This window comes from Ambystoma mexicanum, chromosome 7p, assembly GCF_040938575.1.
Source record: "Ambystoma mexicanum isolate Mex_15411 chromosome 7p, UKY_AmexF1_1, whole genome shotgun sequence".
Taxonomy (NCBI): domain Eukaryota; kingdom Metazoa; phylum Chordata; class Amphibia; order Caudata; family Ambystomatidae; genus Ambystoma; species Ambystoma mexicanum.
In genome coordinates, this window is record NC_090939.1 from 858,859,846 (window position 1) to 858,874,511 (window position 14,666).

Here is a 14,666-nt window from a genome sequence, read left to right on the forward strand (position 1 = left end):
ATGGATGAATACAGGAAATAGTTGTAGACCAAGAGACAATTCTTAGTAGCTCTGTAGATATAGTCAAGTCCTTTGCTCATTTGTACTAAACTCTTAATAAAAAGGTGCAACAGGGATACAACTTGCAAATGAAAAAAGCTTTTCAGTTCCATGGGGCTTCCTAGGCTGGTACCAGACACGGTTGCAGTATTAGAAGCACCCATTGCAGAGAGGGAGGTTATTCAGGCAATTATAGGTAGGAAGTCTGGCAAAGCACTGGGTCGAGTCTGGTGTTTGGTACAGTTCTACACGCAGTTTCCAAAGTGTAGAAAAGAAGTAGTGGAACTATATTACCTGCTGGCCTGCTCCCATTCCCCACAAACCCCATCACCACGCCCCCTCCCACATGCCCTCCAAACCCCTAAACAAAAACACCTGCTGTTTAAGGGAACGTTCAGTGCACTAAAGGGCAAGTTTCAACTTCTTCCTACACTTTTATTTTAAAACTAAACCATTCTGGAACCATTCCTTTTTAAAATAAAAGTATAGGAACACTAAAACTTAAAATCAAAAGTAGAGCAGCACTGCTCCGGCCACCTTCCTCCACTGTCTACAAGAGGTCTAAACAAGAACTAGCCCTGAAACTAAAAGGGGTCTTTATTGAACTAACCATCAAACAAAGTATCCCACCTTCCTGAATGTGATGTGTTCCTGTATGTCAGTGATGATTTTGTAATCCCGAAGGAAGAAACCCATCTCACTTCTAAATTTAGAGGTTGTTGGCCAGCCGATTAGACCTGTTCCTTTGTTTGCTGGTACATATGGATCAGGTGGGATTTGTGAGGAATAAACAGGGGGCCTATAATGTCCAGAAGATGCTGGACCTCATGTATATAGGCGACTGCTCCTAGGTAGTGTCAGTCCTTTTATTTTTGGATGCCGGGAACGACCTTTGACCAAGCCTCTTGGAGTGTTTGATAGAAACTCTATAGCAGTTCAGTTTTGTCTTGAACGGATCTCAAAACTCTATTTGGCCCCAAAAGCCAGAGTGAGGGTTACAAACAATACCTCCAGGCCCTTCACCTTGGGAAGAGGGACAAGGCAGGGGTGCCCAATGTCAATCCTGCTGTTTACAGTATAATTGAGCCACTGACATGCAGAATAAGGCAGAATCCCTTGATCATATCAATGTTGGAAGGGAAGAATACAAAAGGATCTGTTTGCAGATGACGCTACTCTATCACCATGGCTACAGTCCCGGCACTGTTCGTAGATCTGCAAGAATATGGTAGATTATCAGGCTATTAAATAAATAAGCAGAAGTCCACCGTATTATCGCTGACCGAAAAGTCGAAACACCAAGAGGAATTGTTGCAAACCACCCCATAACAGCAGACCTTAGACAGATATACGAGGCAAAGTACCCTCCATTACTGGAACAGATCAAGGGAGATCTGAGATTTTGGGACAGACTGCGACTAACCTGGATGAGCAGACTAACAACATTGAAAATGAATGCATTTCCTAGACTGCTATTCCTGTTTACGATGTTGACAGTCAAAATCCTGAGACTTTTACTAAAAGGCATGAGAATGAGCTTCTGGAAATCCATATGGGGGGAATGGAAGGGCCAAAACCCCTTTCAAAGCAATCCCCTACTGAGGGAGAAGGTAAGAGCAGGCCTTCCGAACATGCAAGTTACTTTAGGACTACACATCTGCAAGTGGTAGTGGATTATCTCAGAAATAACCCAGGAAAGCTGTGGGTTTTCCTAGAAAATGATATAGTGCAACCAGTCACTATTGGGGAATTACTGTGTATTGCATGAAAGTGTGTGCTGAAAGTTGTAAGGGAACATCAGTACTAGGACCATGCTGGCGTTTGTGGATGGACCAAAGACCGGGTTGAGTATTCTCAACATGGCCCTCTCCACATGGCTGTATTTTGTGCCCACCATTTATTTCAGAATTCAACTGCCCAGAAAGATGCCAAGGATGGTTTGCGGTTGGTGTGAAGAAGGTCGAACAACTTTGGACCCAGGTCAAATGTATGAGCATCCACACTCTGGAAAGTAGTCTTGGCATGGGACCTGTGCCGGTCGTTTAGTTCCCCAACCTGAAGGGAGTTCTCACTGGAAGGAAGTGGAAGGCTTTAGAATGCCTTCGAAACCTATTAGACTAATATAAAAGCAGCAAAGGATTGATGTCTTAAAATATATATACGGTTGTCCTAGAGGGGAGAATTCCAGGTTCAATACCGGCAAGGGGAAGAGATGGCGGAGAACCTGGGTTCCCCCATTACCTTATCAGGGAGTACTTTGCAGCGTTTTAAATAACAACATGGTTTTAAATAGCAACATGATAAATAATGTTCTTCTTTACTCCTCTTCTGTGTTTTTCATCACATGCTTTCAGAGGTGGGAGTCTACATGCGAAGAACACGTAAGTCAACACTATGTATCGAGCTATTTCACTGCATGAATGTTTTTTAGAACTTCAGTTTTCATCCTCCTTCCGTGCAGATTCTGGGCATACAGTACCAAGCTCACCAGGAAGGCATATTGTTATCCTGATGTTTTTTTCACGTGCTATTGGATTTTCATCCATCTTCAGGCTTCATTGGTGTGACAGTTGGTTGGAACTGAGCGAAAAACCATTAACAAAGGCAAATGGGTTATATTTTAGAAAACTGAGTACAAAGCAGAAGAAGTCGATGCTGATTTACATCTGTTTGAGCCAAGTGTAGAGATATTTGTAAAACACGCCCCGGAACCTGCGCCTCACGAAGCCACCTTGCAACCGGTACTACCACACTTTGTGTCACAAAAGTCTTTGCCCAATCGTGTTTCTCTTGCTTTGCAGTAAATTGGCACATATTCAGAGCCATTCAGTAAATTACACTTTAATTGCTGACCAGATAAAATCAACACACAATTGGTTAACCCTGCTTGGCTGCGTAATCATTTAATGGTTTCTAACCTTTGTGAATTAAACATGTAATATGTTTACACACAACCGTTTATTGATAATTCTAAACAGGGCCTGTTTTGGAAGTTGTTCAAATGTTTTTTTGGATGAGGAACCTGGAATACAGTAATTATGATATGATATGCTAGGTTATTTATAACGTGCTTAATACCCAGAGGTTTCTATGTGCGGACCCAGGGATCGAACCTGTGGTGCTCCGTGTCGTCTTGCTTCAAAGGCAAACACGTTGCCCCTGAGCTATCCTCCCTATCCTGCGCAGCACACATGTAAAAGGAATTGTATTTCATGTGAAAACCTTTCTTGACCATTCATGTGAGCCTTCTAGCAGCGATCATGTGACTCACTGTTTATGTCTTGATGTCCAAGAAATCTGAACGATATGAAGTCTTAATATTGAAGCTCACCGGTCCTCAAACCAATGGGAATATGGTAGCCTTCTATTGAAAATGAAGTGGTCTCCCACGGTTCAGTGCAATTCTTTGAGAAGTTGGCACTACAATTTGCATTAGGCAAAATATCCTAGGCGTTTCTATTAAATACTTTTTTTCACATTGGAAACTATCATTTGTGGGCTGTCTTTAAATATTTAAGAGGTGCGGATCCAACCACCATTACTTTTCATCCAGGCTTGTGTGTTTGCAAATGCCAAGTGCTGCAGGTCTTGGACTGATGGAGGAAAAAAAGGTTTTGCAGTCAATCGAAATTTAAATGCAATGTTGACACACAGCACATTATCATCAATTAAATTAATCTGATTTTTCATGCTATAAGACCATTGTGTATGCGGTTTATAGATGAGACACCGAAAAGAATAAATCTCATATAATAATTCAATGCTGCAAGGCTTGCATTGGTTCCCAGACTTAGGAAACATATTCATTGTGTATTTAAGATACATTACCTGGATACTTTCTTATTGTGCACCATTCCCTTAATATTTGAGTAAGTGGGCTAGTAATAGCCTACTGAGATGTCCATATTGTTAGCTCCGCTGGGCTGCTTTACCTTTGACAGTTAGACACAGCTCACATGCTCTGTTAGTCAAGGTGAACAAGTGGTTCATGGTTATTCAGTTTTCGATCAAAGTTCAAGTATGAGATTCGATGAGAGGTTGTGTCAAAATATTCCACAACCAAGCCACCGATTTATGAGTTTCATGCTCCAACCAGAGCACTACATAACATGCTAAAATCATGAGACATGCTGCTTTGAAAGATTGGAAGATGTGATACCCTCCAGAGATGTCTTAATGCCCCCATAGGGCTCAATGGGAATGGGGAAGGCGCTAATAACGGTACTGCAAATTGCGGTACCATTATTAGCTCTAGAGTCCCTTTGCGGGTCCCGTCCTTAATGCCTGAAAAAAACAGGCTTTAAGGAAGGACCCGCAAAGGGAACTCGTAGTAGGGTGGTAAGGGATTACGGGCACCGGTGCCGGTAATCCCTTACCGCCCACCTCGTAATGAGGCTCTTCTTAGTCTGAGCTTGCAAGTTCTGAGAAGCTAAATCCATGACAACCCAACCAAAAAGAAATTGCCAGCATCCTTGCTCTTCCATTGACTGACATTATCAGTGACTTACTGACCATGGGGCATCATATCCAAGGACTTCAAGCATTCTGATGCCATAGTATAAGCAATTTTTTTTTATTTGATACAGCTGAAATCAATCAACTTTTCAAAATTACATAATTGGACAAAAATGAAACAATTAAGAATTACACTTTCACTTTAACATTGGAACAAAACAAGAGACAAGGAAGCAATTTAAAAAAATTAACATAAGAAACACAAGATTAGGTGTACATGCATATATACCTCTTGAACAAACCAGATAAATAATCGATTAAGTCCCCTGAAGCTAAAATAACATCCAATATTTACACATAAAATTGAAGAACAGAATACTTAAAAGTTAATTTCAGTGGGTAAAATGGTTTCCAAAAAATGAACCAGGGACTTTATAACCGAAAATCTGGAACTATTAAATAAGATGCTCCATGTCTCAATTTCATCCCATTCCATATACAAATTCATCAGATTAGTAAATTGTTTAGCTCGTATGTCCTTTAAATAGGGACACGTTACTATCACATGGTGCAATGTTTCTTTCACACTAAGGGATTCACAAAATCGACAAAAGTTACCATCAGATGGGATGATTTTTCGCCTCTCCAGGACTTCCCGTGTAGGCCATAGGTTCATCCTTACACATAAAAACTGATTCCTAATTTTTGCCGAAGGACATTTCAATAGATAATCGGCCACTTTCCCCATCCGTTTAATGCCAAACATTTTGGTATTAAAATCTCTGTATTTTGAACAAACATCATAATTTTGGATCCAGACCCATTGATAATATTTAGCTTTGGCTCTTATTGGATTTTCAATGAAATACTGTAAAGAGATATCAGCTTCCAGTAAAGTGTTCAAGACAAAACTTCGCCATTTCCAAGCAAAGATCAGAGTGGAGGAGGACAAATAGCAAGCAACCATGCTCAATATGTTATTATTAGTAGCGGCAAGCAAACACTTACGAAAAAAGGAACACATTCGCCATTTGACCCTGCTAGATAGTGGATTTAAACCCAATTCAAAACGCAAGATGGGCATGGGCAAACAGTTTGGCAGATGTAGCACCTTTCTCCAAAAGGTAGCCTCCAATTTATCCCATAAGTGATCATTGGAGTAAAGTTTTGATTCGACGCCATAAGTAAGTATGGGGATGACTTTTTGTTCGTAAAACATAAATTAATGCTTTAGCGAAAATTTACCATACTTATAGACGAGAATTTTGGCCTGTGACGTGAGAGTCATAAGTTTAGCTTGCAACATATTCAAATATTTCGAATCACCTACACTATTTTGAAGGAATAAACCTAGATATTTATATTCTGAAACTATAGCCATTGGTTCTTGTTGCAGGTACCAAACTGTATTTTGTGATTTGGATCTCCCTGAGGGCCTACAGACCATGATCTGTGATTTTTCCAGATTTACAATTAATTGATTCTCCAGGGCATATTCAGACAAAGCAGAAAGTAAGTTCTGGAGACCCTTTGGCGTTTGGGAAACTAGAACCAAGTCGTCAGCATATAGGAGCCACGGAATACGCTGACCCTCTATTTCAGGGGCATCCGACCATATCCGAAAGAACGAATGACCCATATCGAATATAAACAAATTAAACAGTATTGACGCCAAGATGCACCCCTGTTTTAGTCCCAAGAAGGTGGCAAAAGATGACGAAAGTTGGCCTTCAATAGAGAGCCTTACACGCATAGAAGTATCCGTGTGCAACTGAATGATGATTGACAACAGAGAAGGGGGGCAGCCAAGAGCATTTAATTTATGGAATAGTAAATTACGATTTATAGAGTCAAACGCTGAACGAAAATCAATAAAAGCAAAATATAAAGATTGTTTCCTGGACGTGTATTTAGACTTAAGAATGTTTAATGTAGTCATGTTAGGAAGAGTACCTAGGCCACTGACGAAGCCTGATTGTAAAGGATCTGTCTTAGCGCATTTTCTTGCCCAGTTTTTCAACTGCCTCAGGATTATTCGTGAGTAGATCTTCCCAGGAACATCAAAATGGGAAATAGGACGATAACTAACTGGATTGGCTCGATCACCTTTCTTATAGATGGGGATAACAATCGACTGTTTCCGGGGCGTGGCTAGATGGCCGCGAGCTAAGACGTGATCTCCAGGAGCTCCCGTTGATCCGTGCACGATCCGATGGAAAAAGAACACCCACAACCGACGAAAAGCTGAGCAAATACTGGAGAAGATTCATGAAAATGCCGGGCATGCAGCGGTGCTGAGCGTTGGGCACATAACGTGGGGAGAGTGAAGCAGCGTGACGACGAAGAGTGGAAGAAGCAGTCTGCCGAGAAAAGAAAATGGCACTCGGCCAAGAACAAAGGGACAGAGGAGCGCCGCCGGATCGAACAGCAGCGAGCTGAGAAGTTTGCCGACACAGCTGTCCTGTGCAACCAGGCGATACGAGCGGAGTGAGGCAGACCGAATGTTGCGGCTGGCATAGGCACACAGGGCTAAACAAAGCAGAGCGGCGGATACATTGTCTCAGCATACTGCAGGCGGGGGCCAGAGTGAGCTACACGGCACGGCGCCGAATACATTGTAACAACGGGAAATGAAGTGCAATGGTATGCTGGCAAAGTAGGAGCGCGCATAAAAGCATATGCCTCATAAAAGCGAGCAGACGAGGGCTGCAACGACAAAACATCACGTTTCACTGAGCCACGTGAAACCATATGGGGAACCGCTGTAGATGGAATGGACACTCAGAAGGGGGAACATTGCTGAAACTGGCTAACACTTAAAGTCAGTTGGACGGAAAGGCAGCTGAATTGACAAACGTCCTAAATAAATGCTATAATTCTACCCCTGCGCATGAGCAAAGGCGGCACCAACATAGCTAGTACAGTGGGAGGACACTGGACTGACACGAAGGGGCGGTTGAGGCAGGAGGGAACTGTTTTTGCGGATGGCAATGGGCCCCCTGGGATCGTGTGGCGTGTTATGGTCCACTGGAATGCATAGAATTGATAAGCCCTTATGAAGTGCACTTTCGCACGCTGCACATGAGACATTGGCACGGACATTGTCCTGGAGCGCCCAGATTGAAGTGACTGGAAAGGGGCACCCCCCAGCCACGAAGGTACTCAAGTTGGCACAAGTGAGTAAGCAACGTGCATGGCACCGGAGGCCACCGTGGGGCATCCGCATTTAACATCAGCACAGTTGCGATCTCCTGATGCTGGAGGCATAAAGAGGAGGCATCGGGGCTAGCAGCGCTGGCCACTGGATGACCTTGGGATCGGCAAAGCGCTGTAAAGCAAAGCAGGGGATCAGAGAGCGCAGGCAAACACAGGCCACCGAAAGAATAAGACATAGACCGGAGCTACGACCGACTAGTGCGCGAGTACGTGGGAGGACACAACCCATTCTGGGTTTGAGGGGAGTGACAAGAACACAATTGGACATAGTTGCAACGGCCCTGAACTGCTGAGAGAGGCCTGGTGCCACGTGAACGTTTGTGCGTGAGGAGGCGCAGCTGGCTCACATTTAGACCACACAGCAGGATGTCCTCTAAGGTTGTTCGACCCAGGATCAAACAGCCCATGATGGAGGCCTATGCCAAATCACCCCCAGTGGCGGAGGGGGGCAAGAACAAAGAGACCCCTACGACAGCGGCAGAGACACCGGGTACGATCCGGGAGGTGCTGGCAGCAATTGCTGACTTGAAAGTGGCCTGGGAGACCAGGCTGAGCCTGGCAATGGATGAACTGAAGGTGGGTCTGGACCTCAAGATCGGAGCGGTCCAAGAGGAAGTGAGTCTGCTGAGGCAGGATGTGCGGAAGATTGCGGAGCGCACAGGGAATTTGGAGAAGGAGATGACCCCAACCAAGGAGGCGTGCGCCGCGCACACTAAGGAGCTCCACGCCCTCGTGCAACGGGTGGGCAACCTCGAGGACAGAGCTGAGCAAGCCGAAGGGCGCGCCAGGCGCAACAATATCCGCATAGTGGGTCTACCGGAAGGGATAGAAGGGACAAACCCCACAGAATACGTGGAAACCTTGCTCTTACAGGAGATAATGGGCGGGATGCTGACCCAGGGGTTCGCGGTGGAAAGAGCGCATAGGGCCCTGACCAGGAGACCGGCCCCAGGAGCCCCCCCACGACCGATGAACGCAAAGATCCTGAATTATCGGGACCGTGAGAAGATTCTTGAATTTTTTAGGAAGGGTGGAACGATTGAGAGGGGGGCAGCAAAGATTACAGCATACCCGGACTATACGCTGCTTGTACAGCGTAGTAGAATGAACTTTGGCTCGGTAAAAAGAAGGCTAAGAGAAGAAGGCTACCGCTACATGCTGCTCTACCCAGCCAAGCTGAAGGTGTTTTACAAGAACAGATCCCTTTTCTTTGATTCGCCAACTGAAGCGATGGACTGGCTGGACATGCAGGGCCGACCTCAGGAATCGGATGCCCAGAAGGAAGCTGCAGAAGATAAGTAGCGTGCTGCTGCGGCACCCAGGGTGACACAGCTGAGACATTGGGACTAGAATATAGTGTTGTATTACGTTTGTGGGGAGTTCTGGACCCGTAGGACGTATTTCTCCTAAAATAGACGATAGGGAGCTCTTGGTAGGCACCTCTTGACCCCAATAGTTGTATACTTAGTTCGGTCACTGTTAGATTGGTGATGCCCCGCGGGGTCCTAGTCCTCGGATAAGAGACAGGACCAGACGCGGGTGGGCCTGAGATCCAGGGATGGAGCTGGGCAATTGTTGGGGTAGGGTAGGGAGGGGGGAGGGGTTGAGCTGTGTGCTGAGGTGGGAAGTTGGGGAACAGGGAGGGAGGGAACTGTTGTCAGAGGGAAGGGGGGAGTCAGAAAACAAATCATCAGGGAGAGCATTGAAGGGAGTGGTGGATTAGGAACAGACCGAGTAGATGGCATCGTGTAATCTCCGCATTGTGACCTGGAATGTACGGGGCCTAAACAGTTATTTGAAACGTAATAAAGTGATGTTGTAGTTAAAGAGGATGCGCATTGATATAGCCCTGCTGCAGGAGACTCATCTCACCAGGGAGATGTTAGAGGTGGTTAAGAAGAAATGGAGGGGTGACGTGGTGGGGGCCACATACTCAGCGTACGCTAGGGGGGGTTTTCACCTGGGTGGCGCCACACGTGCCGTTTCAGGCGCTTAGCTCAACGATAGACCCGGATGGTAGAATGGTGGTGGTAACGGGGCTCCTGGAAAATAGGGAGGTGCACATTATTAACCTGTACGCCCCTAACCATGATACTGCGGCTTATTTTAGAGCTCTTTATGGTAAACTGGGCCCCCTGGCTGGGGGTACGACGGTGTGGGGAGGGGACTTTAATTGCACCCTGAACCCCAAACTGGATAGGTCAGTTGACAGGGCGGGGAGAGTGGCGCCGGCGGCTAAAGCGCTAGGGACATTGTTGGAAGACCTGGGCCTGGAGGAGGTGTGGAGGAGGCTGCATCCCACGGATAGGCAGTACTCGCACTACGCAGCGCCACAGGACTTGCATACGAGGCTAGATTATATGTTTGTAACGGCTGAAACAATGGTAGAAATGGTAGGAGCCGAATATAAGGCCCGGGTATTATCCGACCACTCGCCTCTGGTAGTGGAGTGGCTACATCAGCCCCCCAGATCGCGGATCCCGACTTGGAGACTTAGGACAGAAGCACTGCAGGATGAGGGGTTCCGGGAAGATCTGAGGGATGCCATTGAGGAGTACTTTGATATAAACACAGGCAGCGTACGATCTGTGGGAACGCTGTGGGAGGCATTTAAGGTGGTGGTACGAGGAGTAGCCATTTCCAAGTCTAAAGGGCTCCAGGGGGGTATTGAAAGGGAACTGCAAGAAACGGAGAGGGAACTGGAGGGTCTAACACGACAAGAAAGAACAACTTGTGATAATAGGGCTAAGATAAAGGACCTACAGTTAACCTGCTGTGCACTTTGGGATAGACTTTGCAGATTAAAGTACAAGAAATACACTGCGAGGCTACACGCAGGGGGCGATAAGCCAGGCAGATTGCTGGCCTGGCTATACAAGAGTGAGACCCCCCTCTCAGTGATCTGGGAAATTAGGGGCGAGGGAGGCCGCATCTGTAATACCCAGGAGGGGGTAAACGGGGAGTTCCTCAAATTTTATAGACATTTGTATGTGGACACGGGGGAGGACGTGAGGCAGGATATACGGCATACATTAGAGGATACAGAGCTGCCCACCCTGGATGACCTAGAACGCGCGGAGTTGGATGCTCCGGTCTCCTCGGACGAGTTGGAGGTGGTGATCCAGAATCTGCCCACGTGCAAGGCGCCCGGGTCGGATGGGTTGCCTAGTGAGTTTTACAAGACATATAAGTAGGAGCTGCTCCAGCCACTGCTTGCCATGTTTAACAAGGCTTATGAGAAGAGGGAACTTCCGTTGTCCCTTCGCGAGGCTGTGATCATCCCGCTCCTGAAGCCAGGCAAGCCGGCCGGAGAGTGTGGGTCTTACAGACCTTTGTCCATGCTCAATCAGGACAGCAAAATACTTACGGCGGTGCTGGCTAACAGGCTAAAGAGGGGGATCGGTAAGCTGATACACTCAGATCAGACGGGCTGTGTCCCAGGCAGGAATATTACTGATAACCATAGGAGGCTACACCACATTATCGACCAAACTGAGGGAGACACGAGTGAGCTGGCCATCGTGTCGCTCGACGCAGTCAAGGCCTTCGATTCGGTACGGTGGCCTTGGCTGAGAGCGGCCCTGAGGGGATACGGAATGGGACCTGGATACATCAGATGGGTTGAGCTGTTGTACAGCACCCCAATGGCGAGGGTCAAGACGGGAACCATAGTTTCAGATATTTGGCAACTCAGTAGGGGGACCAGGCAGGGATGCCCCTGGTCACCCATGCTATACATATTAGCACTGGAGCCATTGGCGATATGCCTGAGGCAACAATACGGGGAGGTGGGTATTCGCACTGTAAGTGGGAGACACTTGGTGTCACTGTACGCGGATGACATGCTCCTCTATCTGCGTTATCCGGAGGAGAACTTGCAGTATGTGTTGGGGGTGATGGACCGTTACTCCACCCTCTCGGGCATATCAGTAAACCCTGGAAAATCTAGTCTGTTTCCATTAGGCAGGTACAGGGATGTCCCGTTGAAGAGATTGCGTATCCTGCCAATACCATGGCAGACAGAGACATTTCGGTATTTGGGAGTACATATTTATCACAGGATTGAGGCGGAGCATAAACATGACACCGAGAGGGCAATAGAGGGGGTCAAGAACAGCATGGTGTTTTGGTCCAGACTGCCCTTAACTATGATGGGTAGGGCGGCCTTGCTTAAGATGGTGGTCCTGCCCAGACTCCTGCATTTTTTTGTGAATGTCCCGTTTCTGATCCCCAGGAGCCTATTTGTGAGACTTCACAGTATGTGTAGGGGGTTCGTGTGGGGTAACTCCAGAAACATGGTGGCCCTGTGGAAACTCCAGAACCCGTGTGATAAGGGGGGCATAGGCCTGCCAAACTTCGAACTCTATTACCTGGCTGGGCAACTGTTGTATGTGGCTAGGTGGCTGTCAGATGAAGATTCGGTGGAAGCCAGGCTTCTGCGGGGAGACTCTGTCATGATCTCTCTTCCAAAAGGTCAGGGTTTTCCCAACTCCCTTGGAAGCAGATCCATAACCCAGGTTCCGAGTGCCAACCAGTCCCAATTGGGACCTTTTGGACCCAGTCCTGGCGCCAGTGGCACCAGGCTCATAAATATGCCCAGTCACAGCGCTGGAAGCGCCGGGCTCATAATGCTTGGGTGGACTTACCTGCAGCAGACCATGCTGCTTACTTGCCTGCCAGTTGAGCCTCTGATCCTCTTCTGTTTGGAACTACTTTTCCTGTTGGGTGGGGCTGGAGCCACTCCCTAGATTTAGAGCACTGGAACTCTTCTGGAAGGCAGGAACTCTTTTCTTACCAGGAACTCTTTTCTTACTTAGGCGTGGCTGTGGAAGGAGACACCTAAGCACTACAGGAGGCTATTTAAACCACACCCGGTGGATGAATCTTGCTTTGCGTTATTCTGCACCCTCTGCAGCAGGACGCTCATCGTGTCTTCTGCATCCAGTCCTGGGCCTAAGGAAAAAGGCTTACCATCCTGAATCCAGTCTTCAGCAACACCTATAAAGACAAGAAAGAACAGGTTAGCATTCCGGCATCTGAAAGGCAAAGGCTTACCTACTCTTCGTGCGCTCCGGAGGTCTTCATACTGCATTCCAGCATCTGAAAGACAAAAGCTTACCAACTCTTCGCACGCTCCGGAGGCCTTCGGCGCTGCATCCGCATCTGAAAGACAAAACAAGGTGCGTTTAAAGACATTGGGGAACTTTAATACTCACGTGCCATTACTCCTTTCCACATCTAATCCAGTGGGTATTCCGGCACCCTGCAGCCGCTCCGAACTCGTACCTGCAAAATAAAAAGACAGTTAGAGCGCATCGTGAAACAGGCAACAAGCGCTTACTCACGTGCTTCCAGGCGCTTCTATTCATCACACGGGCTCCATCTTCAACTCACTTCAGCCCGTCATCCGCCATCGCCGGAACCCTGCAAAACAAGAGACATCATTACTAAAGACTTTAAAAAGACATTTGAATGACTCGAAACTTACCGTTCGTGCAGTAAACGACGGACAGCAGTCCTCTGAAGTCAAGAGGCCTGTGCTACCTATACAGTGAAGAAACTGGCTACAGCACCCTGCCCCGAGGCAGATGGAGAGCTTGGCATTCACTTACCTAAGGTGAGAGCGTTAACCTTTGGGGGTCTACAGGAGAGGAGAAGAGGAAAGAGATAGGGACACCCCAATAACCCCAGTTCATTAACCCCATATTTTCTATCTGCAGACATCTTACTCTACACGTCAGGCATACAGTGCACAGAGGTCCAGCCCAAAGAGCCAACTGGGTGCTACACATCACCTTTGAAGATACGGTAGTCGCCCAGTCAAGACCGGCGCCTCTGCGAGAATCAGGTGAGCGTTACAGAACGCAAAGCCTACCGCAAAACTCTCGCCTAGGCGCTATGGAAACCTCGGATACTGACCCCCTAGCCCGGTTACTTGGGGAACTAAGGGCAGAAGTGCATGCAACTCGTCAGGAAACGAATGCTCTAAGAAGGGAACTAATTATTTCCAAGGAGAGAACAGACAATCTTGCTAGACAAGTGCTACAGTCACAAGCCGGACAGACCCCGTTACCCGCATCAGGGGCAAATCTTCCTTCAACATCCTCTATGAATCCAGTGCAGATCAACCTACCTGGGAATGTACCTCTGGCCCCGCCCGAGCGATTTTCTGGTGACCCAAAGAGGTTTGCAGTATTTATCAATCAGTGCCGGTTGCACTTCTTATGCCGGCCAGCAGCCTTTCCAACTGATCAAGCTAAAGTAGCTTTTGTACTTTCGTACCTTAGTGGCAATGCGGCAGACTGGTCGATCCCTCTAGTTCATCAAGATGATCCGGTTCTCCATGATTTTCAAGCCTTTCAGCTTAGTATGGAAAAACTGTTCGCAAGACATTCACAGGGGCAGGCCTTGGACAATGAGCTTCTTTCGTTGCGACAGGGTAATCAAGACCTTTTGGCTTATATTGCATCTTTCAATAGACTAATAGTGGAAACTCAATGGCCTGAGGACAAAAGGATTACGCTGTTTTATAGAGGTCTACGTGGAGAGCTCAAAGACATTTTAGCCCAAGTAGTGAATCCCCCACAAGACTGTTCGGATTACATAGACTTGGTCGTTCAAATAGATCACAGGCTGCAGAACAGGAAGGCCGATCGTTCCAAGTTTGATGCTCGAGTATTTTCCAAACCGCCAACTCCTTCCAAAGGAGTAGACTCCGGGGAACCCATGCAAATAGGGGGTCTGAAAGGTCCTCTAACACAACGGGAGCGGGAAAGGAGGAAACAGTTGCAATTATGCCTATATTGCGGAAACTCAGGGCACTTTCTTCGAGACTGTCCGGTGAAACCTGCCAAGAAGGCAGTAGGAGCTGCAGTTACCAAAGTTACAAACTCTGAGCAGGGAAACGACCTCGCCCAACAAGAATAGAGGTCCTCTTGCCGAGCGTAAAAACCAGT

At 47.1% G+C, this 14,666-nt stretch overlaps 1 protein-coding gene across 6 annotated transcripts in view; it reads left to right on the top strand.

Annotated features, from left to right (window-relative positions):
- Positions 1-14,666, top strand: part of GYG2 (glycogenin 2) — a 358,634-nt gene that overhangs the window by 319,701 nt on the left and 24,267 nt on the right. For 2 of the 6 annotated variants that reach the window (XM_069637039.1, XM_069637038.1), the window contains one exon: positions 2,664-2,780. The exons of 2 other annotated variants lie outside the window; for them this stretch is intronic. In XM_069637039.1, the coding sequence (XP_069493140.1) occupies positions 2,664-2,780 (117 nt within the window). Of the gene's footprint in view, positions 1-2,393; positions 2,421-2,663; positions 2,781-14,666 lie in introns of all 6 variants that reach the window. 2 more of the 6 variants (XM_069637040.1, XM_069637042.1) reach the window with 1 other exon arrangement.